This window comes from Leucoraja erinacea, unplaced genomic scaffold (genome assembly GCF_028641065.1).
Source record: "Leucoraja erinacea ecotype New England unplaced genomic scaffold, Leri_hhj_1 Leri_264S, whole genome shotgun sequence".
Lineage (NCBI taxonomy): Eukaryota > Metazoa > Chordata > Chondrichthyes > Rajiformes > Rajidae > Leucoraja > Leucoraja erinaceus.
Window position 1 is genome coordinate 54,999 of NW_026576165.1, and position 22,771 is coordinate 77,769.

At 55.0% G+C, this 22,771-nt stretch overlaps 1 protein-coding gene across 1 annotated transcript in view; it reads right to left on the reverse strand.

Moving 5' to 3' along the window:
* Positions 1 to 9,652: 9,652 nt before the first annotated feature.
* Positions 9,653 to 22,771, reverse strand: part of LOC129693332 (serine/threonine-protein kinase WNK3-like) — a 50,501-nt gene continuing 37,382 nt past the window's right edge. Inside the window, 12 exon segments of the mRNA XM_055630179.1 lie at positions 9,653 to 9,718; positions 10,450 to 10,616; positions 11,323 to 11,527; positions 13,294 to 13,493; positions 14,709 to 14,908; positions 15,845 to 15,872; positions 15,875 to 16,151; positions 16,207 to 16,221; positions 17,306 to 17,424; positions 19,651 to 19,750; positions 20,354 to 20,868; positions 22,359 to 22,472. Coding sequence (XP_055486154.1) covers positions 9,653 to 9,718; positions 10,450 to 10,616; positions 11,323 to 11,527; positions 13,294 to 13,493; positions 14,709 to 14,908; positions 15,845 to 15,872; positions 15,875 to 16,151; positions 16,207 to 16,221; positions 17,306 to 17,424; positions 19,651 to 19,750; positions 20,354 to 20,868; positions 22,359 to 22,472 — 2,006 coding nt within the window.

The window sequence follows — 22,771 nt, forward strand, 5'->3', positions numbered from 1 at the left end:
GCGTCGGCACGCCTCCGTTGGCCGCCATTAGCCTGGGCTTTTTCGTTTCCCGCCCACACGCCCGCCTTCTTCTTCTCCTCCCCTCCCCTCCTCTCCCCCGCACACAGCAGGGGACGGCGGGAGATGGAGTTCGCCGGGGTCGGGCTTCAACACGGCGGTGGATGGGAGGGGAGGGGGTTGGGAGACTACAAGTCCCGGCGGGCTCCGCACCGCCCACACGCGCCCGCCTTCTCCCTCCTCCCTCCGCTCCCCGCAGCAGGGGGCGCCGGGAGATGTAGTTCGCCGGGTCGGGCTTCAACACGGCGGTGGATGGGACGGGGGACTACAACTCCCGCACCACCTCCCCCCCCGAGGGATTGTGGGGATTGGAGTGCCAGTCGCTGCTGACGTAGACGGCGTTCGGCGGAGACGGGACTACGGCTCCCACAATCCACTGCGTCCGTGACGTGCAGGGACTACCACTCCCAGAACCCAGTGCGCGACGCCCAGGACGCAATTATGTGACCACCACTCCCAGAACCCAGTGCGCGGCGCCCGTGACGCAATTGTAGCGCGTCAGATTAAGGGACTACAACGCCCAGAATCCAGTGCGCGGCTATATAAGATATTGGACTACAACTACCAGAAGGCAGTGCAAGGCGCAGGTGAAACGCGTCCATATGGGACTACAATTCCCAGAACCAATTGCGCAGAATAGGACTACAACTCCCAGAATCCAGTGCACGACTAGGACTAGCTCCCTCAATCAAAGAATGTCCTTCCTCAAATCTGGAGACCAAAATCACTGCTCTCACCCCAACCATGGTCTGTTTTAGAAACTTACAAAATTCTTAAGGGGTTGGACAGGCTAGATGCAGGAAGATTGTTCCCGATATTGGGGAAGTCCAGGACAAGGGGGTCACAGCTTAAGGATAAGGGGGAAATCTTTTAAAACCGTGATGAGAAGAACTTTTTTTCACACAGAGAGTGGTGAATCTCTGGAACTCTCTGCCACAGAAGGTAGTTGAGGCCAGTTCATTGGCTATATTTAAGAGGGAGTTAGATGTGGCCCTTGTGGCTAAGGGGATCAGGGGGTATGGAGAGAAGGCAGGTACAGGATACTGAGTTGGATGATCAGCCATGATCATATTGAATGGCGAATGGTGCAGGCTCGAAGCTCCTGCACCTAATTTCTATGTTTCTATGTTTACCCTCCTACCATCCAGGAGGCGCTACAGGTCTCTCCGTTGCCGAACCAGCAGGTCGAGGAACAGCTTCTTCCCTGCGGCTGTCACTCTACTCAACAACGTACCTCGGTGACTGCCAATCACCCCCCCCCCCCCCCCCGGACACTTATTATTATTTATTCAAATCATTTGCTATGTCGCTCTTCCAGGGAGATGCTAAATGCATTTCGTTGTCTCTGTACTGTACACTGACAATGACAATTAAAATTGAATCTGAATCTGAAAACTGCCATCCCGGAAATTAACCTTGTGAAAAGCACTAGGTGTTATGAGAGTTTAATTGTCATATGTATCAATAACAGAATATTAACATTCTTAATTTCTGCAGCCGAAAACACACAGATAAATACACAAAAAAACTGGAAATAAATGAATAACCTTAATACTGGGAACATGTTTCCTGCCTCTAGCGTGTACAAACCCTTAACAATCTTATATGTTTCAATGAGATCTCCTCTCATCCTTCTAAATTCCACAGAGTGTACAAGCCCAGCCGCTCCACATTCTCTCAGCATATGACAGTCCCGCCATCCCGGGAATTAACCTGGTGAACCTACGCTGGGCTCCCTCAATAGCAAGAATGTCCTTCCTCAAATTAGGGGACCAAAACTGGACACAATACTCCTGGTGTGGTCTCACTAGGGCCCTGTACAACTGCAGAAGGACCTCTTTGCTCCCATACTCGACTCCTCTTGTTATAAAGACCAACATGTCATAACTGCCTGCTGTACCTGCAAGCTTACTTTCATAGACTGACAAACAAGTCTATATTTAACATTTAAAAAACAGTGTTTACAAGATTACCTCCCCAACGTCAAAGGGATCTATCGAAGTCGCTGCCTCAAAAAGGTAGCCAACATCATCAGAGACCCACACCATCCTGGCCACACACTCATCTCACCATTGCCATCGGGAAGAAGGTACAGGAGCATGAACGTCCAGGTTCAGGAACAGCTTCTTCCCCACAGCCATCAGGCTATTAAACACAACAACAAATAATCTCTGAACTGCTACAATTATTATTATTGTACCATATTTGTTATTTATTATGTGTGCACGTGTGTACACACACTGAACTTTTTTTCTTCTCCCGTTATGTATTATGTTTATAATATTCCGTTGTGCTGCAACAAGCAACAATTTCATTGTCCTATCTGGGACACATGACAATAAAACACTCTTGTCAAGTCAAGTCCAGTTTATTTGTCACATACACATACGAGATGTGCAGTGAAATGAAAAGTGGCAATGCTCGCGAATTGTGCAAAAAAACAAACAAACAAACTACAAACAGAATCACATATTACATATTGTGGGAGGAAGGAAAAAGGAAAAAAAACAGCAATTTAAAGAAAAACAGTGTTTCAGTATAGTTAGTCCCTGGAGAGGTAGTTTACAGTCAGAATGGCCTCTGGGAAGAAACTCCTTCTCAACCTCCGTTCTCTCAGCATCGCAACGGAGGCGTTTGCCTGACCGTAGCAGCTGGAACAGTCCGTCGCAGGGGTGGAAGGGGTCCCCCATGATCCTATTGGCTCTGGAGTTGCATCTTCTGATGTATAGATCCTGCAGGGGGGTGAGTGTAGTTCCTATAAAGCGTCCGGCCGAACGCACACTACTCTCTGCAGAGCCTTCTTATCCTGGGCAGAGTAGTTCCCAAACCAGATTGTAATATTTCCGGACAAGATGCTTTCCACAGCCGCTGTGTAGAAGCACTGGAAGATCCTCAGAGACACTCTGAATTTCCTAAATTGCCCGAGGTGGTAAAGGCGCTGTCTTGCCTTACTCTTGATTGTGCAGGAAGGAAATGCAGATATAGTTTAGAGATACAGCGTGGAAGTAGGCCCTTTGGCCCATCGACTCCTCTCCGACCAGCGATCCCCGCATATGAACACTTAAGGGGTTGGACAGGCTAGATGCAGGGAGATTGTTCCCGATGTTGGGGAAGTCCAGAACAAGGGGTCACAGCTTAAGGATAAGGGGGAAATCTTTTAGGACCGTGATGAGGAAAACATTTTTTTTCACACACAGAGAGTGGTGAATCTGTGGAATTCTCTGCCACAGAAGGTAGTTGAGGCCACAGTTCATTGGCTATATTTAAGAGGGAGTTAGATGTGGCCCTTGCGGCTCAAGGGATCAGGGGGTATGGAGAGAAGGCAGGTACAGGATACTGAGTTGGATGATCAGCCATGATCATATTGAATAATGGATGGGATTTATATAGCGCCTTTCTAGATATACAAGGCGCTTTACATCGCATTATTCATTCACTCCTCAGTCACACTCGGTGGTGGTGAGCTACTTCTGTAGCCACAGCTGCCCTGGGGCAGACTGACGGAAGCGTGGCTGCTAATCTGCGCCTACGGCCCCTCCGACCACCACTAATCACTCACACACATTCACACGCAGGCAAAGGTGGGTGAAGCGTCTTGCCCAAGGACACAACGACAGTATCCACTCCAAGCGGGATTCGAACCGGCTACCTTCCGGTCGCCAGCCGAACACTATTGAATATTGTTCAATATTCAGCCATGTTCATATTGAATGGCGGTGCAGGCTCGAAGGGCCGAATGGCCTACTCCTGCACCTATTTTCTATGTTAGCCTATGTATGGTGGCGCATGTTCATGTGTTAACCTGCATGTTAGCCTAAAGGGCCTGTCCCACTTACGCAACTTTTTCAGCTAACACCTATATTCTATGTTTCTATGCCATTGAGAGTATTCTTACCAGCAGTCTCTCAGTCTGGTATGGCAGTTGCTCTGCTGCTGACCAGAAGGCCTTACAGAGAGTGGTGAGGACAGCGGAGAAGATCACCAGATCACCCCAACCAGCAATCCAGGACCTATACCCATCTCGCTGTCGCAAGAGAACAAGCAATATCATCAAAGACACCACCCACCCAGCACACAAACTGTTCACCCTCCTACATTCCGGTAAGCGCTACCGCAGCATGCGGAGCAAAACCACCAGATTCAAAAACAGCTTTTTCCCTCAGGCCATCAGACTACTCAACACATTTAAGAAAATTCCATGAACAGTACCCAAACAAAGACAAACAAACTGTGAAAATAACTTTGGCTCAATGTCTCCAGTACGAAATTTGCACTTTTTCTATATTGCACCTTTCATTGTTGCACCCTTTTTAAAATACCTCAAAGTACCTCAAAGACCTGGGTGTCATGGTACACCAGTCATTGAAGGTAGGCATGCAGGTGCAGCAGGCAGTAAAGAAAGCGAATGGCATGTTGGCTTTCATAGCAAAAGGATTTGAGTATAGGAGCAGGGAGGTTCTACTGCAGTTGTACAGGGTCTTGGTGAGACCACACCTGGAGTATTGCGTACAGTTTTGGTCCCCTAATCTGAGGAAGGTCATTATTGCCATAGAGGCAGTGCAGCGAAGGTTCACCAGACTGATTCCTGGGATGTCAGGACTGTCTTATGAAGAAAGACTGGATAGACTTGGTTTATACTCTCTAGAGTTTAGGAGATTGAGAGGGGATCTTATAGAAACTTACAAAATTCTTAAGGGGTTGGACAGGCTAGATGCAGGAAGATTGTTTCCGATGTTGGGGAAGTCCAGGACAAGGGGTCACAGCTTAAGGATAAGGGGGAAATCCTTTAAAACAGAGATGAGAACTTTTTTCACACAGAGAGTGGTGAATCTCTGGAACTCTCTGCCACAGAGGGTTGTTGAGGCCAGTTCATTGGCTATATTTAAGAGGGAGTTAGATGTGGCCCTTGTGGCCAAGGGGATCAGAGGGTATGGAGAAAAGGCAGGTACGGGATACTGAGTTGGATGATCAGCCATGATCATATTAAATGGCGGTGCAGGCTCGAAGGGCCGAATGGCCTACTCCTGCACCTAATTTCTATGTTTCTATGTTGCTACATTTTGGCACACTGTGAATATTTTAATATTTTAAATAATGTAATGTCTATTGTCTATTTTTATTGGTATGTTGTCTGTCTGTGTTTTTAATATTACTTGCACATTTGGAGTATGGGGAAACGTAATTTCAATCCTCTGTGTAACTACTGTTGCATAATTGAATTGACAATAAAGTTTACTTTGAACTTTGATCTATGTTATTCCTGCACACAATTTACATTGATATCAAGCCAATTAACCTGCAAAAACCTGGTTTAAACCTTAAATGCTGGTGAAACACAGCAGAACATCTCTGGAGGGAAGGGATTGGGTGGCGCTGTGATAGTGGGAGCGAACGAGGGCCGCTCACCGGCGCCACCAGTGGCGTATGGCTGTCACTGCAGAGGGTCTTAGAGTTACATAGACATGAAAATGTCTAAGACTAGAGAGGAGGAGGAAATGTCCTCCTCTCTCTAGGGGAACAGGGGTTCCCCTCTGCCACCATAGATGAGGCTCGCAACACTGCTCTCTCTCCCCATACCCGCTCTCGCAACAAGGGCAGAGTCCCCCTGGTCCTCACCTTTCACCCCAAATACAACACATAATCCTCCACCATTTCCGCCACCTCCAACGTGACCCCACCACTCGTCACATCTTCCCATCTCCCCCCATGCCTGCCTTCCACAAAGACCGCTCCCTCCGCAACTCCCTTGTCAATTCCTCCCATACAACCCCCTCCCCAGGCACTTTCCGTTGCAACCGCAAGAAATGCAACACCTGTCCCTTCACCTCCTCCCCCCTCGACTCCATTCAAGGACCCAAGCAGTCGTTCCAGGTGCGACAGAGGTTCACCTGTATCTCCTCCAACCTCATCGACTGCATCCGCTGCTCTAGCTGTCAGCTGATTTACATCGGTGAGACCAAGCGGAGGCTGGGCGATCGTTTCGCCGAACAACTCGGCTCAGTCTGCAATAACCTACCTGAACTCCCGGCGGCTCAGCACTTCAACTCCCCCTCCCATTCCCAATCCGACCTCTCTGTCCTGGGCCTCCTCCATTGCTAGAGTGAGCAACACTTGAGGAACAGCACCTCATATTCCGCCTGGGTTGCTTGCATCCTGATGGCATGAACGTTGAATTCTCCCAATTTTGCTAGCCCTTGCTGTCTCCCCCCTTCCTTAACCCTCAAGCTGTCTCCTCCCATCCACCCGCCCTCGGGATCCTCCTCCTCCCTTTTTCCTTCCTTCTCCCCCCCCCCCCCCCCCATCAGTCTGAATAAGGGTTTCGGCCCGAACCGTCGCCTATTTCCTTCGCTCCATAGATGCTGCTGCACCCGCTGAGTTTCTCCAGCAATTTTGTGTACCTTCTAAGACTAGAGAGCATAGTTATAAGCAGAGGGGCAAAGTTTAAAGGGGATGCTCGGGGCAAGTTTATATTGACACAGAGAGTGGTGGGTGCCTGGAACATGCTGCAGGGGGTTGGTGGTGGAGGCAGATAGACCCGTGCTGTATAAGAGGCTGTTAGATGGGAATGGAGGGATATGGATCATGTACTTGCAGATGCATCTAGATTAGTTTTAATTTAGAGATACAGCACGGAAACAGGCCCACCGAGCCCACACCGACCAGCGATCCCCGCACACGAACACTATCCTACACACTGGGAACAATTTTTACCGAAGCCAATTTGCCCACATACCTGCACGTCTCTTTTTGTGGGATTTGAGTATAGGAGCAGGGAGGTTCTACTGCAGTTGTACAGGGTCTTGCTGAGACCACACCTGGAGTATTGCGTACAGTTTTGGTCTCCTAATCTGAGGAAAGACATTCTTGCCATAGAGGATTTGAGTCTAGGAGCAGGGAGGTTCTACTGCAGTTGTACAGGGTCTTGGTGAGACCACACCTGGAGTATTGCGTACAGTTTTGGTCTCCTAATCTGAGGAATGACATTCTTGCCATAGAGGGAGTACAGAGAAGGTTCACCAGACTGATTCCTGGGATGTCAGGACTTTCATATGAAGAAAGATTGGATAGACTCGGCTTGTACTCGCTAGAATTTAAAGATTGAGGGGGGGGGGGGGGGGGGGGGGGGGGATCTTAAAGAAACTTACAAAATTCTTAAGGGGGTGGACAGGCTAGATGCAGGAAGATTGTTCCCGATGTTGGGGAAGTCCAGGACGAGGGGTCACAGTTTAAGGATAAAGGGGAAATCCTTTAGGAGCGAGATGAGGAAAACATTTTTCACACAGAGAGTGGTGAATCTGCGGAATTCTCTGCCACAGAAGGTAGTTGAGGCCACACAGTTCATTGGCTATATTTGAGGGAGTTAGATGTGGCCCTTGTGGCTAAAGGGATCAGGGGGTATGGAGAGAAGGCAGGGATGGGATACTGAGTTGGATGATCAGCCATGATCATATTGAATGGCGGTGCAGGCTCGAAGGGCCGAACGGCCTCTACTCCTGCACCTATTGTCTATGTTTCTATGAAACCGGGGCAATCCCACACAGGTCACGGGGAGAACACGCAAACTCCGTACAGACAGCACCCATGGTCAGGATGGAACCCGGGTCTCTGGCGCTGTGAGGCATCAACTCTACCGCTGCGCCCACAGATTAGTTCTTGGCCCGAAGGGCGCGTTCTGTTGCATGGTCTGACTGCAGCAGCTGCTGATGTCCTCATCCACTCTTGTTCCCGCTGGTCTTGATGTGATTCAGAGCTGGATTCGAAGCAGGGGCTCCAGATTTCACTGAGCATGGTCTGATATACACCCTCCCCCCCCCCCCCCCCCCCCCCCCACCATGTTTGTCACGGAGCCAATGTTAGGAGCAGCAAAGTTTAGTTTAGTTTAGATACCACGTGGAAACAGGCCCTTTAGCCCACCGGGTCCGCTCCGACCAGCGACCATGGAGCAAAGAAGTCCTTCTGCAGTTGTACAGGGCCCTAGTGAGACCACACCTGGAGTATTGTGTGCAGTTTTGATCTCCATATTTGAGGAAGGACATTCTTGCTATTGAGGGAGCCCAGCGTAGGTTCACCAGGTTAATTCCCGGGATGGCGGGACTGTCAAATGCTGAGAGAATGGAGCAGCTGGGCTTGTATACTCTGGAGTTTAGAAGGATCAGAGGGTATCTTATTGAAACATATAGGATTATTAAGGGTTTGGACACGCTAGAGGCAGGAAACATGTTCCCGATGTTGGGGGAGTCCAGAACCAGGGGCCACACACACACACACAGTTTAAGAATAAGGGGTCGGCCATTTAGAACGGAGACGAGGAAACACTTTTTCTCACAGAGAGTTGTGAGTCTGTGGAATTCTCTGCCTCAGAGGGCGGTGGAGGCCGGTTCTCTGGATGCTTTCAAGAAAGAGCTAGATAGGGCTCTTAATGATAGTGGAGTCAGGGGATATGGGGAGAAGGCAGGAACGGGGTACTGATTGGGGTTGATCAGCCATGATCACAGTGAATGCCGGTGCTGGCTCCAAGAGTCGGTCACGGCCGAGGGGGGGGGGCTACTGATAGGAAACTATCCGCCTCTTTCCCCCCCCCCCCCCCCCCCCCCCCCCCCGAATATTACTTCCAGTGGCCAGATATCCACGCAGACCTCTCTGGTGCATCTTTACACCACCGTGCATCACCGCTTGCTCTCCCCCCCCCCCCCCCCCCGCAACTCCCCCTTCCCCAACCCCCCTCCCCCTCCCCCCTGTCCCTTCCCTTCCCCTCCCCTCTCTGCTCCCTTCCCCCCTCCCCTCCCCAGCTTCTCCGTTTCCTCCCCAGCCCCTCCCCTCCCCCCCTGGCCCTCCTTACTCCCCTCCCCACCCGCTCCCCTCCACCCCCACCTCCCACCCCGGTGGGAGAGTCTAGGACCAGAGGGCGCAGCCTCAGAATTAAAGGACATTCGTCTCCTCTCTTTTCCTCCACTCTCCTCCCCTCTCCTCCCCTCCTCCCCCCCTCGACCGAGAACAAGTACACAAATAAAACAAGAATCGAGAGAAGAATTAAATACAGATTACAATCAAAAACAGTACAACATGACAGGTGAGCAAGGTGTGGACCCGACTCTCCCTCTCCCGCGGCTGCAGAGTCCACAATGCTCGCTCGCAACAACCCGTTTACAATTATTCACAGTTTTGCTTTCGTTTTTTTGTTTCTTCTTGTTGTTAAAAAAAAATAAATGGAGAAAGGAAATAAAGTCAAGAGCTATTGCGGGAGGCAGAGCCGGGGGCAGGGTAGAGGTTAGGACAGGGCAGGGCAGAACTGGGCTGAGGGCAGGGTAGAGGGCAGAGCAGAGGCAGAGGGTAGGACAGGGCAGAGCTGGGCAGAGTGCAGGGTAGGGGGCAGGGGGTAGGACAGGGCAGAGCTGGGCAGAGGGCAGGGTAGAGGGCAGAGCTGGGCAGAGTGCAGGGTAGGGTGGCAGGGTTAAGGTAGGCAAGGGCAGGCAGGGCAGGGTAAAGGGGGTAAGACAGGGCAGGGCTGGGCAAGGCAAGGCTAGGCAGAGGGCAGGGTAGGGAATGGGGCAAAGCTGGGCAGGGTGGCAGGGTAGAGGTTAGGACAGTGGGTAGGCTAGGGCTGGGCAGGGTGGAGGGCAGAGCAGCGCAGTAGGGCTGGGCAGAACTGGGCTAGGCATGGCTGAGAAGAGGGCAGGGAAGGGTAGAGAGTGGGACAGGGTTGAGGGCTGGGCAGGTCAGGGTGGCAGGGATAAGATTGGCAAGGGCAGGACAGGGCTGGGCAGGTCTAGGCAGGGTGGCAGGATTAGGGCTGGGCAGGGCAGGGTTGAGGGCTACACAGGGACCGGTTGCAGGGCTGGGTAGGACAGGGCAGCTCACGGCAGAACAGGGTGGCAGGGTTAAGGCAGGACTAAGGCAGGCATTTTGTGGGCATGTTGCAGGGGTGGGGGCAGGGACTGGACGGGGGGGGGGGCTGTTATATCTGGTTGGGTGCTGAGTGTGGGAGGGGGTGAATACAGAGGGGTGTATGTACGTATGTAGGCAGGCAGGACAGGAACACGGCACAGACGGGGAGGGGAGGAGGAGAGGGGAGAAGGAGGAGAGAGGAGAGGAAGGGGGAGAGGGGAGTGGGGAGAGGAGAGGGGGGGGAGGGGAGGAGGAGAGGGGGGGAGAAAGAGAAGAGGATAGAATGGAAGAGGAGAGAAGAGGAGGAGAGGAGGGGGGAAGGGGGGAGAGGAGGGGAGGGGGGGGGAGAGAGGAGGAGGGAAGGGAGGAGTTGAGGGATGAAGGAAGGGGGAGAGGAGAGGAGAAGGGGGAGGAGAGGAGAGGAAGGAGGAGAGGAGAGGAAGGGGAAGAGAGGGGAGTGGTCTTGCAGCCCACTGTCGTTCCCCTCCCTCCCCGACCACCACGTACTCTTCCCGTCCCGTCCCGTCTCTGTTCCCTGGCCGTCCCCACCGCAGCTGGGGAGCCGTTCTCTGCCTGTGTATCGGTTTCCGGCCGAGGGCGGCGGCGGTGGCGATCCGAGTCCAGGAACGCTGGAGCGTCGAGCGGGAAGGGTGCGGGTGTCCCGCCGCTCCCGACTGCTCCAGGCAGGCACCCTCAGGGGTATCAAGAGAGGGGTAGAAGGGGGGGGAGGGGGTGGGGGAAACTAGGGGGTTATCCTTGGGGTCAGGACAGGGCAGTTGAGGAGGGGGTTTTACTTGGGGAGGTGGGGGGGGGGGGGGGGGGGGGGGCTTTATGTGAGGATGGGGGCGAGGGGTTTATGGGGGTTCTGGGATGGGGAGAGGGGATTAACTTGGGGGGCAAACTAGAGAGGGTGCATAAGAGGGGAGCCCTTGGGAGGGGGAAGGGCGAGAGGGAGGGGGGGGGGCCGAAGGAGGGGAGGGAAGTTACTTGGGGGCAGGGTCTGTACTATGGGAGGGGGGTTTACTTTGAGCCTGGAGCAGGGGGGGGGGTGGGGTGTGTTACTTGAGGCAGGGGTCTGTACTGTGGGGAAGGGGGTTTACTTTGAGCCTGGAGGCAGAGGCAGGGGGCTCTTGTGAGGAGGTGGGTGTTACTTGTGCGGGGGGGCCGGGGTTGGTCTGTGGGGAGGGGGTTTAATTTGAGCGCCGGGGGGGGGGGGGGGGCTGTATTACTTGAGGCTGGGTCTGTCCTGTGTGTGGGGGGGAGGAACGATTACTTGGGTCGGGCAAGGCCGCGCGTGGGGCGAACCCTGCAGAGAGGGGCCAGGGTAGGGCTGTTGGGGGGGATGGGGGGGGGGGGGTGTGGGTGGCGGGGGAGGAGGACGGGCGGCGGGGGCGGCGGGGGGGGCCAGCGTGAGGGCAGCAGCCGGCGGGCCCCGGGCAGGGGTGCCCGGTGCCGGAGCCGCAACGCCCCGTACTGGCAGGGGAGGGGGGTAGGGGGGCGGGCAGCGGGTTCCAGGGGGGGGCGGGTCGGGGGGGGTGGCAGGGAGGGGGGGCCCAGGCCGGGGCCGTACAGACTGGGACACTCGCTGTGGGAGAGAGAGAGGGGGGGGGGCAGAGAGGTGGAAGAGGGGGGGAGAGGGGTTAATCAGGGAAGTGTCATCATTTTGATCCACATTCCCCACCTCTCCCTTCCCCCCCCCTCCCCACCTCTCCCTTCCCCCCCTCCTCTCCCCACCCCCCCCCCCCCCACCCTCTCCCCAACCCCCCCCCATCACCTCTCCCCCCCCTCTTCCTCTCCCCACCCTGTCCCTCTCCCCCCATCTCCTCTCCCCTCCCCTCTCCCCCTACTAGTCTCCCCCTTGCCTGCTTTGGCCCATATCCCTCCAAACCTGTCCTATCCATGTACCTGTCCACCTGTTTCTTAAATGCCTCAACTACCTCCTCCGGCAGCTCGTTCCATACACCCACCACCCTCTGTGTGGAAAGGTTGCCCCTCAGATTCCTATTAAATCTTTTCCCCTTCACCTTGAACCCGTGTCCTCTGATCCTCGATTCCCCTACTCTGGGCAAGAGACCATGCCCGCCCGATCTATTCCTCTCGTGATTTTGTACGATCGCCCCTCATCCTCCTGCGCTCCAAGGAATAGAGACCCAGCCCGACCCAACCTCTGCCCCAGACAAAAATGCTGGAGAAACACAGTGGGTGAGGCAGCATCTATGGAGCAAAGGAATAGGTGATGTCTCGGGTCTAGACCCTCTCCCTCTCCCTGCAGCTCACACCCTCTAGTCCCAGCAACATCCTCGTAAATCTTCTCTGAACCCTTTCAAGCTTGACAACATCTTTCCTCTAACACGGTGCCCAGAACTGAACACAATACTCTAAATGCGGCCTCTCCAACGTCTTATACAACTGCAACGTGAACTCGCAACTTCTACACTCAATACTCTGACTGATGAAGGCCAAAGTGCCAAAAGCCTTTTTGATCACCGGTGGAGACCGGTTCACTGCATGCTTTCAAGAGAGAGCAAGATAGGGCTCTTAAAGATAGCGGAGTCAGGGGATATGGGGAGGAGGCAGGAACAGGGTACTGATTGGGGAAGATCAGCCGTGATCACATTGAATGGCGAATGGTGCTGGCTCGAAGGGCCGAATGGCCTCTACCCCTGCACCTATTGTCTATTCTTTTCTCCTCTCCTCTCCTCTCGAGCCGAAACATCACGCGACCCTTCCCTCCAGAGATGCTGCCTGTCCACGCCGAATAAACTCTCTTGACTTGACCACCTTTTCTACCTGCGACCCGACCTTCAAGGAACCATGCACCTGTCCTCCTAGATCCCTCTGCTCTACCAACACTACCCAGAGGCCGACTGTTCACCCTGGATGTCGTGCCCAAAGATCCCATAGCGGAGCAAGATAGACCACTCCATCTAAATACAATGGGCTGATGTATAGTATGCAACGGAGTGGAACGGGGGCTTTTTTTGCATCCATTTTAGTAACCCGGACCCGACCCGCAATGTAATCAACGTTGCGGGGGAACAGTTTGTGTTAATAAATTATAATTCTGAAAATGACGAGAAGATTTTTCCCAAATGTTTCCGTAACCGGCTTCCGTCTCCGCACTAGTATCCTGCGGGATCTTTGGCGCGGAGACGGAAGCCGGTTAAGGAAATGGGGTCGAAAATTACCCACGAATCTGCCCATGAACGTACTACGTCTGTTTCGGCGAGTGGACTATCTTGCTCGCTGTAGGATCTTTGGTCCTGCCCTTGTTCGACGTCCACTTCTCTTGACAGGCCCTGCACCCCTCCCACCTCCCCTCCCCTCCCCGAGGCGAGAGGACCTCCTTACGTCACAGAGCTGTTGCCACCCCTCCAGGTCCTGGCGGCACTGGATCTGTTTGATCTCGTTCAGGCTGGGCTTCAGGCAGGCTGCCCCGGCCCTCTCTTTGGCCCAATCATCCACCAGCCGGTGCAGGTCGTCCGTGAAGGTGCCCTTCTTGGCCCCCGCTCCCTGCTGGGGGCTGTGCGACTCCGGGCAGGAGACAGGGCCTGTGCAGGGGAGGGGAGAGGGGGAGAGAGAGGGAGAGAGAGAGAGAGAGAGAGCGAGAGAGAGAGGGAGAGAGAGAGAGAGAGGGAGAGAGAGAGAGAGGGAGAGACGGAGAGAGAGGGAGAGACGGAGAGAGAGGGAGAGAGGAGAGAGAGGGAGAGACGGAGAGAGAGAGAGAGAGAGAGAGAGAGAGAGAGAGGGAGGAGAGAGAGAGAGGGAGAGAGACGAGAGAGAGGAGAGAGGGAGAGAGAGGAGAGGCTCTCCTCTCTCATTCGCTTTCTCCTTCATCCTCTCTTCTTCCACATTCTCTCCCTCTCATTCCTTTTCATACTCTCTCTCTCATTCCCTCCCTCCCCTTCCCCCTCCCATCTTCTCCCCCTCTTTAATTCATCCTCCATTTCTCGTCCCCTACCTCCTCTCTTCCACTTTTCTTCCCTCTCATTCCTCCTCTCGTTCTCTCCTCCTCCTTCATCCCCTCTTCCTCTGCCTTCTCTCCACCTCTCTTGTTCCATCCTCCTCCTTCATTCTCTCTTCCTCCATCTTCTAACCATCTCTCATCCTCATTCTCTCCACCCTTCACCCTCTCTTCCCCCTTCATCCCCTCTTCCTCCACCACCTCATTCTTCCTCTCTTCCTCCATCCTCTCTACCTCCACCTTCTCCCAATCTTCCTTCTTTATCTCTACCTTCACCTTCCCTTTTCCTTCTCCTCTTCCTCTCTCGTTCCCTCTCTTCATCCTCCACCTTCTCTCCATCTCTCATTCTTCCTTTGTTCCTTCAACCTCTTTCTTCACCTCTCCACCTCCCATTCTTCCTCTCTCCCTTCTTCATCCTTTCTTCCTCCACCTTCTCCCAATCTTCCTTCTTTATCTCTACCATCACCTTCTCCTCTTCCTCTCGTTCCCTCCACCTTCTCTCCATATCTCATTCTTCCTTTGTTCCTTCATCCTTTCTTCACCTCTCCACCACCTCATTCTTCCTCTCTTCCCCCTTCATCCCCTCTTCTCTCCACCATCTCTCATCCTCTCTCGTTACCTCTCCCCTTCATCCCCTCTTCCTCCACCACCTCATTCTTCCTCTCTTCCCCCTTCATCCCCTCTTCTTCCACCATCTCTCATTACCTCTCCTCCTCCTTCATCCTCCCTTTCTCCACCACCTCTCATTCTTCCCTCCCTTCCACCCTCTTCTCCCCCCTTCTCTCTCCCCGCTGCCGCCTACCGGTGCTGGCGGGGGTGGTGCCGAGGGAGTGGGTCTTGCTGCCGCGGGCCTTGCTCTTGGCCGCCCTCGAGCGCCTGCCGGGCGGGGAGCAAGCCTGCAGCGGGTCCTCGGATGGAGCGCTGCACATCTGCAGCCTCTCGTACAGCTCCTGCAGCTCCTGCTTCTGCTGCGCCTGCAGATGCACCACCTCCTTAATGTGCCTGAGGCCGGGGGGGTCGGGACAGGGACGGGACGGGAGGAGGGGGGGGGGGAGAGAACAAGAACGTCAGAGGACGGGAGAAGACCACTGGAGTCAAACCCATCCTCCATTAAAACCTATCACCATTTTAAGCCAGGGTCTCGACCCGAAACGTCACCCATTCCTTCTCTCCAGAGATGCCGGCTGTTCCGCTCAGCTACTCCAGCATTTTGTGTCTACATTCGCTTTAAACCAGCATCTGCAGTTCCGTCCTGCACACAACAATGAAACATTGTGGGCTCCATTGTCCCCACAACTAGAGAACAATCCTGAACTACTATCTATCTCATTGGATCTTTGAGGGTGATCTTGCACTGAATGTCATTCACATTATTCTCTCAATCATGTTTTAGTTTTTAGTTTAGCTTCGAGATACAGCGCGGGGGAAACAGGCCCTTCGGCCCCACCGAGTCCGTGCTAGCCCGACCAGCGATCGCCCGTTCACACACTAGTTTAGTTTAGAGATACACAGCGCGGAAACAGGCCCTTCGGCCCCACCGAGTCCGTGCCGACCAGCGGTCCCCGCACATTAACACTGCCCCACGCACACTAGGGACTATTCACACTTATACCATGCCAATTAACATACGAACCTGCACGAACCTCCGCCCCACCCTCACTCACTTCTGCCGTAGTCTCTGCAGCTCCCTCTCTCCCCTCTTCCCTTTCCCTCCCGCCACATCCTCCCTCTCCCCCCTCCCTCCCCTCACCCCCTCTCCCTCAGTCACTTGTCGCAAAGTCTGTGCAGCTCTTCCCCTTCCTCTACCCCCCTCCTCCCCTCACCCTCTCTCCCCCTCCTTCCCCCCCCTCCTTCCCCCCCTCCCTGACCCCCAATCACTTGTCGCGGAGTCTCTGCAGCTCCCCCTCCCCCCCTCCTCCCTCCCACCCCCCCACTCACTTGTCACGTAGCTGCTGCAGTTCCTCTTCAGGTCCTCGTCCTCCACCTCGGACTCGTCATCTCCGCTCATGGGCGAGGAGAGGGAGGGGGAGTGGCACGTGGGGCGCTGGGCGGGGAGACCCTCGGTCTCGGGGGCGCGGTCTGGGACCGGTGCCGGAGCGGCGGGCTGGTGCCGGGGGCCGGGGGGGTCTCCTCCTGGTACCAGCCCGGGGGAGAGGGGGGAAGTGGGACCCTCTGGGCGGGGGGTGGCGGTCTCGGACAGGGGGGGGTCGTCCTTGGGGTCGCGGGGCGGGGCGGGGGAGACCCCCTCACCGGCGGCCCACGGGCTCGGCGGAGGCGGCACCTCATTCGGGGTGGGGGGGGGGTGCAGACGAGATCTGCCCAGTGGGGGGGGGGGGGGGGGAAGAGAGATATTTGTACTACAACTCTCCCTGCTCACTTTTCCGCGCCCCCCCCATCCATCCTCCCAGGTTCATACCCCCTCTCCCCCCCCACGGTTCAAACCCCACCTCCCCCCCCCCCCCCCACGGTTCAAACCCACCCTCCCCTCCCCCCCCCCTCCCTCACGACCTCCTGAGGTGGGGGGAGGATGGGGGAAGTGGAGGGAGGACATGAAAAATGGGGGGGGAGGAAAGGGCAAGGGGGAAAGGGTAGGAGAGGGAGGGAGAGGAGGGGAGGGGGAGGAGAGACTTATTGAAGCATATAAGATTTAGAAGGATGAGAGGGCATCTCAGTGAAACATATATTAAGATTATTAAGGGCTTGGACACACTAGAGGCAGGAAACATGTTCCCGATGTTGGGGGAGTCCAGAACCAGGGGCCACACACACACACAGTTTAAGAATAAGGAGCAAGCCATTTAGAATGGAGACAAGGAAACACTTTTTCTCACAGAGAGTGGTGAGTCTGTGGAATTCTCTGCCTCAGAGGGCGGTGGAGGCCGGTTCTATGGATGCTTTCAAGAGAGAGCTAGATAGGGTTCTTAAAATAATAGCTGGGTCAGGGGATATGGGGGGAAGGCAGGAACGGGGTACTGATTGGGGATGATCAGACATGATCACATTGAATGGCGGTGCTGGCTCGAAGGGCCGAATGGCCTCTACTCCTGCAACTATTGTCTATGGAGAGGGGAGGGAGAGGGGAAGGGGGAGGAGGAAAGGTCCCACTAACCCCCCCCCCCACCTCAACAGGGTGATGCATTCTCTCCCCCACTCTGTTGCCATCACCCTCCCCCTTTAACCCCAGGAGGATGCACGCATCGCGAATGCCCCCCTCTCCCCCCCCCACTTTACTGGCAGCACAAGAGCAGAGGCTTCTTTCTCTCTCTCGCCCCCTTTCCCCTCTCCCCCTTTAACCCGGACCAGGACAACAGCATCTTAACACCCTCTGTCCCCCGTCCTCTCCCCCCCCCCCCCCCCCCTCCACTCCCCACCCCCCCCCGTCCCCTGCCCCACGCATACCTGGAATCGCCCGGCCTGCACACGCACGGGGGACATGTCGTCGAGGAAGACCCCCACTGCTCCGCCCGGCTCCATCCGCGCGCCGTCCTTGCTGCCGTGGGTGGTTTGGCTGTCGCCAGCTGTCAGGGACCACAGACACACACATGCAGCCACAGGCGCACACATGCACAGACAGGTACGCACGCAGACAAGTTACGCGCACAGACATGTACGCACACAGACATACACACACATGCACACACGCACACAGACAAGCATACGCACACACACACACATATGCACACAATCACGTACACACACATGCACACGCACGTACACAGACATGCACACGCACACAATCACACACACGGGCGCACACACAGACATGTATACACACATGCATGCACGCGCATACACGCACGTGGACACGCATACAATCATGCATACGCACCCACACGGGCACACACATGCACGCATGCATGCGCACACACATGCACACAGACGTACGCACGCACACGCACACGCACAGACGCACACACACACACACACACAGACAGAGAGTGAAAAGGACAGGTTAGCATTGTCTCAGAACACACTGTTACCAGTTTGACCGCGTCCACATTCTACACACGCGGTGGCGCAGTTAGTAGAGCTGCTGCCTCACAGCGCTGGAGACCCGGGTTGGATGCTGACCCCGTGTGCTGTTTGTACGGAGTTTGTACGTTCACCCCGTGACCTGCGTGGGTTTTGGCCGTGCGGGTTTGTCGGCTAACTGGCCCCAATGTGTGGGTGTTGCCGGTGCTGATGTAGAGATGGAGTCAATATCACCAACTTCCACAGACGCACCGTGGAAAGCATTTTATAGCGATGCATCACAGTTTGGTTTGGGAACAGCTCCATCCAATAGACAATAGACAATAGGTGCAGGAGTAGAGGTCATTCGGCCCTTCGAGCCTGCACCATTCGCCATTCAATATGATCACGGCTGATCATCCAACTCAGTATCCAGTACCTGCCTTCTCTCCATACCCCCTGATCCCCTTAGCCACAAGGGCCACATCTAACACCCTCTTAAATATAGCCAATGAACTGTGTGGCCTCAACTACCTTCTGTGGCAGAGAATTCCACAGATTCACCACTCTCTGTGTGAAAAATGTTTTCCTCATCTCGGTCCTAAAAGATTTCCCCCTTATCCTTAAACTGTGATCCCTAGTTCTGGACTTCCCCAACATCGGGAACAATCTTCCTGCATCTAGCCTGTCCAACCCCTTAAGAATTTTGTAAGTTTCTATAAGATCCCCCCTCAATCTTCTAAATTCTAGCGAGTACAAACCGAGTCTATCCAGTCTTTCGTCATGTGAAAGTCCTGCCATCCCAGGAATCAGTCTGGTGAACCTTCTCTGTACTCCCTCTATGGCAAGAATTTCTTTCCTCAGATTAGGAGACCAAAACTGTACGCAATACTCCAGGTGTGGTCTCACCAAGACCCTGTAAAACTGCAGTAGACCCTCCCTGCTCCTATACTCAAATCCTCTTGTTATGAAGGCCAACAGGCCAAAACTGTACACAATACTCCAGGTGTGGTCTCACCAAGACCCTGTACAACTGCAGTAGAACCTCCCTGCTCCTATACTCAAATCCTTTTGCTATGAATGCTAACATACCATTTGCTTTCTTCACTGCCTGCTGCACCTGCATGCCTACATTTAATGACTGGTGTACCATAACACCCAGGTCTCCCCTTTTCCTAATCGGCCGCCATTCAGATAATCTGTACACTGTGGACGGCTCGATTGCAATCATGTATTGTCTTTCCGCTGACTGGTTTAGCAGGCAACAAAAGTTTTACACTGTACCTCGGTACATGGGACAATAAACTGAACTTTGTCCGTGCCAACCAGGGATCCCTACGCACTAACACTATCTTACACACTGGGGACAATTTACAATTCTTATCGAAGCCAATTAACCTACAAACCTTTACATCTTTGGAGTGTGGGAGGAAACAGGAGCACCCGGAGAAAACCCACGCAGGTCACGGGGAGAACGTACAAACTCCGTACACACAGCGCCCGTAGTCAGGATCGAACCCGGGTCTCTGGCGCTGTGAGGCAGCAACTCAACCGCTACGTCTTTGGAGAGCGGGAGGAAACCAGGGCACCCGGGGAAAACCCACGTGGTCACCCGTTCCTTCTCCCCAGAGATGCCGCCAGTCCCGCCGAGTTACTCCATGTATAGTCTTTCCGCTGACTGGTTAGCATGCAACAAAAGCTTTTCACTGTACCTCGGTACATGTAACATGTAAATAAACTAAACTGATCTGCGCTGGCGTGAGGGTGAGAATGAGAGAGGCAGTGATACCCACCTCCAGTCTGGTGCGAGGTGACCCCCCCCAGAGGCTGTGGCACCTGGGGCCCAGGTTCGGAGGGCTCCGAGATGTTCTTCTCCAGCTGCTGAGGGGATTGCTGAGAAAAACAAAGAGGGAGATAGATGGAACATCGCAGTACAGTGACGGGCCCTTCAGGCACAGTCTCCGTGCAGAGAGTGCGGGAGGGGAGGGGAGGGGGAGGGGGAGGGTAGGGGAGGGGAGGGGAGGGGAGGAGAGGAGAGGGGAGGGAGGGAGGAGAAGGGAGGGGGGGAAAAGAGGGGGGGGGAGGGGAGGGGAGGGGTGGAGGAGAGCGGTGGAGAGCGGTGGGAGAGCGGTGGAGAGCGGTGGAGTGGGGTCGGTGCGGTTCGGTGTGGTGAGACTCACCGTGCCGGCCAGCCCGGTGGAGGAGAGGCAGCCGATGCGGGGGTGGGGGGGGGGGGGGCGGTGTGGTGGGGTGGGGGACTCACCGTGCCAGCCAGCCCGGTGGAGGAGCAGGCCAGCCGATGCGGGGGGGGGAGTGGGAGGGTCGGTGTGGTGGGACTCACCGTGCCAGCCAGCCCGGTGGAGGAGCAGGCAGCCGATGCGGGGGTGGGAGTGGGAGGGTCGGTGTGGTGAGACTCACCGTGCCGGCCAGCCCGGTGGAGGAGCAGGGCAGCCGATGCGGGGGTGGGGGTGGGAGGGTCGGTGTGGTGGGACTCACCGTGCCAGCCAGCCCGGTGGAGGAGCAGGCAGCCGATGCAGGGGTGGGTGACTCGAGGCAGCGTTCCGGTGAGGCCGGGTCGGGTGCATCGGTGCAGCCGGGCTGCCCGCCGTGCTCCTGGTACAGCAGGGTGCGCAGCTTCTCGTCCAGCGTCTTGATGCGATTGTCAGCGTAGTCCACCTTGGGCGGGCCCTCCCCGTCGGACTCGGGCATGGAGGAGGGCTCGGGCTCCTGGGCGCCACCGCCGCGGCGGGCCGGCGTGCGTGGCGGTGAGCGGGGGGTCGCCGAGCCGCAGTCTTCGCCGCTGGACGACGTGCCGGCGGAGGAGGAGGAAGACGAGGACGAGGTGGAGGAGGAGGAGGAGCTGCGGGGAGTCAGGTCGGGAACGTCGGGAAGGTCCGGAACGTCGGGGAACGCCGCCCCGGATAGCGAGCTGTCCAGCGGGATCGGCTTCACATCTTCCAGGGAGTTGGAGGTGGTCAGGTGGATCGTCTCTTGGCTCTTATTTCCCACGTCTGCGGTGTTGGAAAGAGCAGACGTTCCGTTAGAACTGCAGACGCAGGCTCAAGTGACATTAACCATATAACCATATAACAATTACAGCACAGAAACAGGCCATCTCGGCCCTACAAGTCCATGCCGAACAAATTTTTTCCCCTAGGGAGCAGAATTAGGCCATTCGGCCCGTCAAGTCTACTCCGCCATTCAATCATGGCCGATCTATCTCTCCCTCTCTCAACCCATTTCTCCTGCCTCAGAGAATAGACAATAGGTGCAGGAGTAGGGGCCATTCAGCCCTTCAAGCCAGCACCACAAATCAATATAATCATCCACAATCAGTACCCCGTTCCTGCCTTCTCCCCATATCCCCTGACTCCGCTATCTTTAACATAGAAACATAGAAATTAGGTGCAGGAGTAGGCCATTCGGCCCTTCGAGCCCGCACCGCCATTCAATATGATCATGGCTGATCATCCAACTCAGTATCCCGTACCTGCCTTCTCTCCATACCCCCTGATCCCCTTAGCCACAAGGGCCACATCTAACTCCCTCTTAAATATAGCCAATGAACTGGCCTCGACTACCCTCTGTGGCAGAGAGTTCCAGACATTCACCACTCTGTGTGAAAAAAGTTCTCAAGTTCTTCTTAAGAGCCATATCTAGCTCTCCCTTCAAAGTATCCAGAGAACCGGCCTCCACCGCCCTCTGAGGCAGAGAATTCCACACTCACAACTCGTGTGAAGAAGGGTCTCTACCCGAAACGTTACCTAGTTCAGTCGCTCCATAGATGCTGCCTCAACTGCTGTGTTTCTCCAGCATTTTTGTCTAATTTTGTGTGAAAAAGTGTTTCCTCATCTCCGTTCTAAATGGCTTATCCCTTATTCTTAAACTGTGTGTGGCCCCTGGTTCTGGACTCCCTCAACATCGGGAACATGTTTCCTGCCTCTAGCGTGTCCAAACCCTTAATAATCTTAAACCCTTCTGAAGACCCGAAACGTCACCTAGTTCCTTCGCTCCATAGATGCTCCTCACCCGCTGAGTTTCTCCAGCATTTTTGTCTACCTTAATAATCTTATAGGTTTCAATAAGATGCCCTCTCATCCTTCTCCAGAGTGGGATGGGGGAGAGAGGTGTGGGGGAGGGGGGGGGGGAAGGAGGCAGAGGAGGGAGATGGGGTAGGGGAGGGAGGGGGAAGAGTGTGGAGGAGGGGGGGGGGGGGGGAGAGAGGGGAGAGAGTGGGGTAGGGGGAGAGGTGGAAGAGGGACAGAGGGGTAGGGGGAAGGGGGCGGAAGGAGAGAGGGAAGGGTGTGTGGGGGGAGAGAGGGAAGGGAATATTTTGGAGGACCAAGAAACCAAGAACCAAGAGAACCCTTGATGCCCGTATTAATCATGGACCAGTCTCAACCCCAGTCACTCCCTCTTCTATATTGAGAGTTTTGGCCAGTTTACAATGCTGGATCTCGGAGCTATTTGACAATACACCGATGATGGTGGGAGTCCTTACCCGCTTCGGAGCAGAGGTGCTGGTTGTTCTGCCCTTGCGCCTCGTGCGGCTTGACTTTCTGGTTGATGAAGAACCTCCATCTTCCCACGGATGAGGAGTTCGGGACAGCCTCACCTGAAAGGGCAAAGGGAAGCTTCAAGCACTGGGGACGGATGCAAAAAAGCTGGAGCAACTCGGCGGGGGGGGGCAGGCGGCATCTCTTGGAGAGAAGGAACGGGCGAGGCTTCAGAAGAACCGCTGAAGGGCCTCGACCTGAAACGTCACCCGTTCCTTCTCTCCAGAGATGCTGCCTGTCCCGCTGAGTTACTCCAGCATTTTGTACCTGTCCACGTTCTCCACAGAGATGCTGCCTGTCCCGCTGAGTTACTCCAGCACTCTGTACCTGTCCACGTTCTCCAGAGATGCTGCCTGAC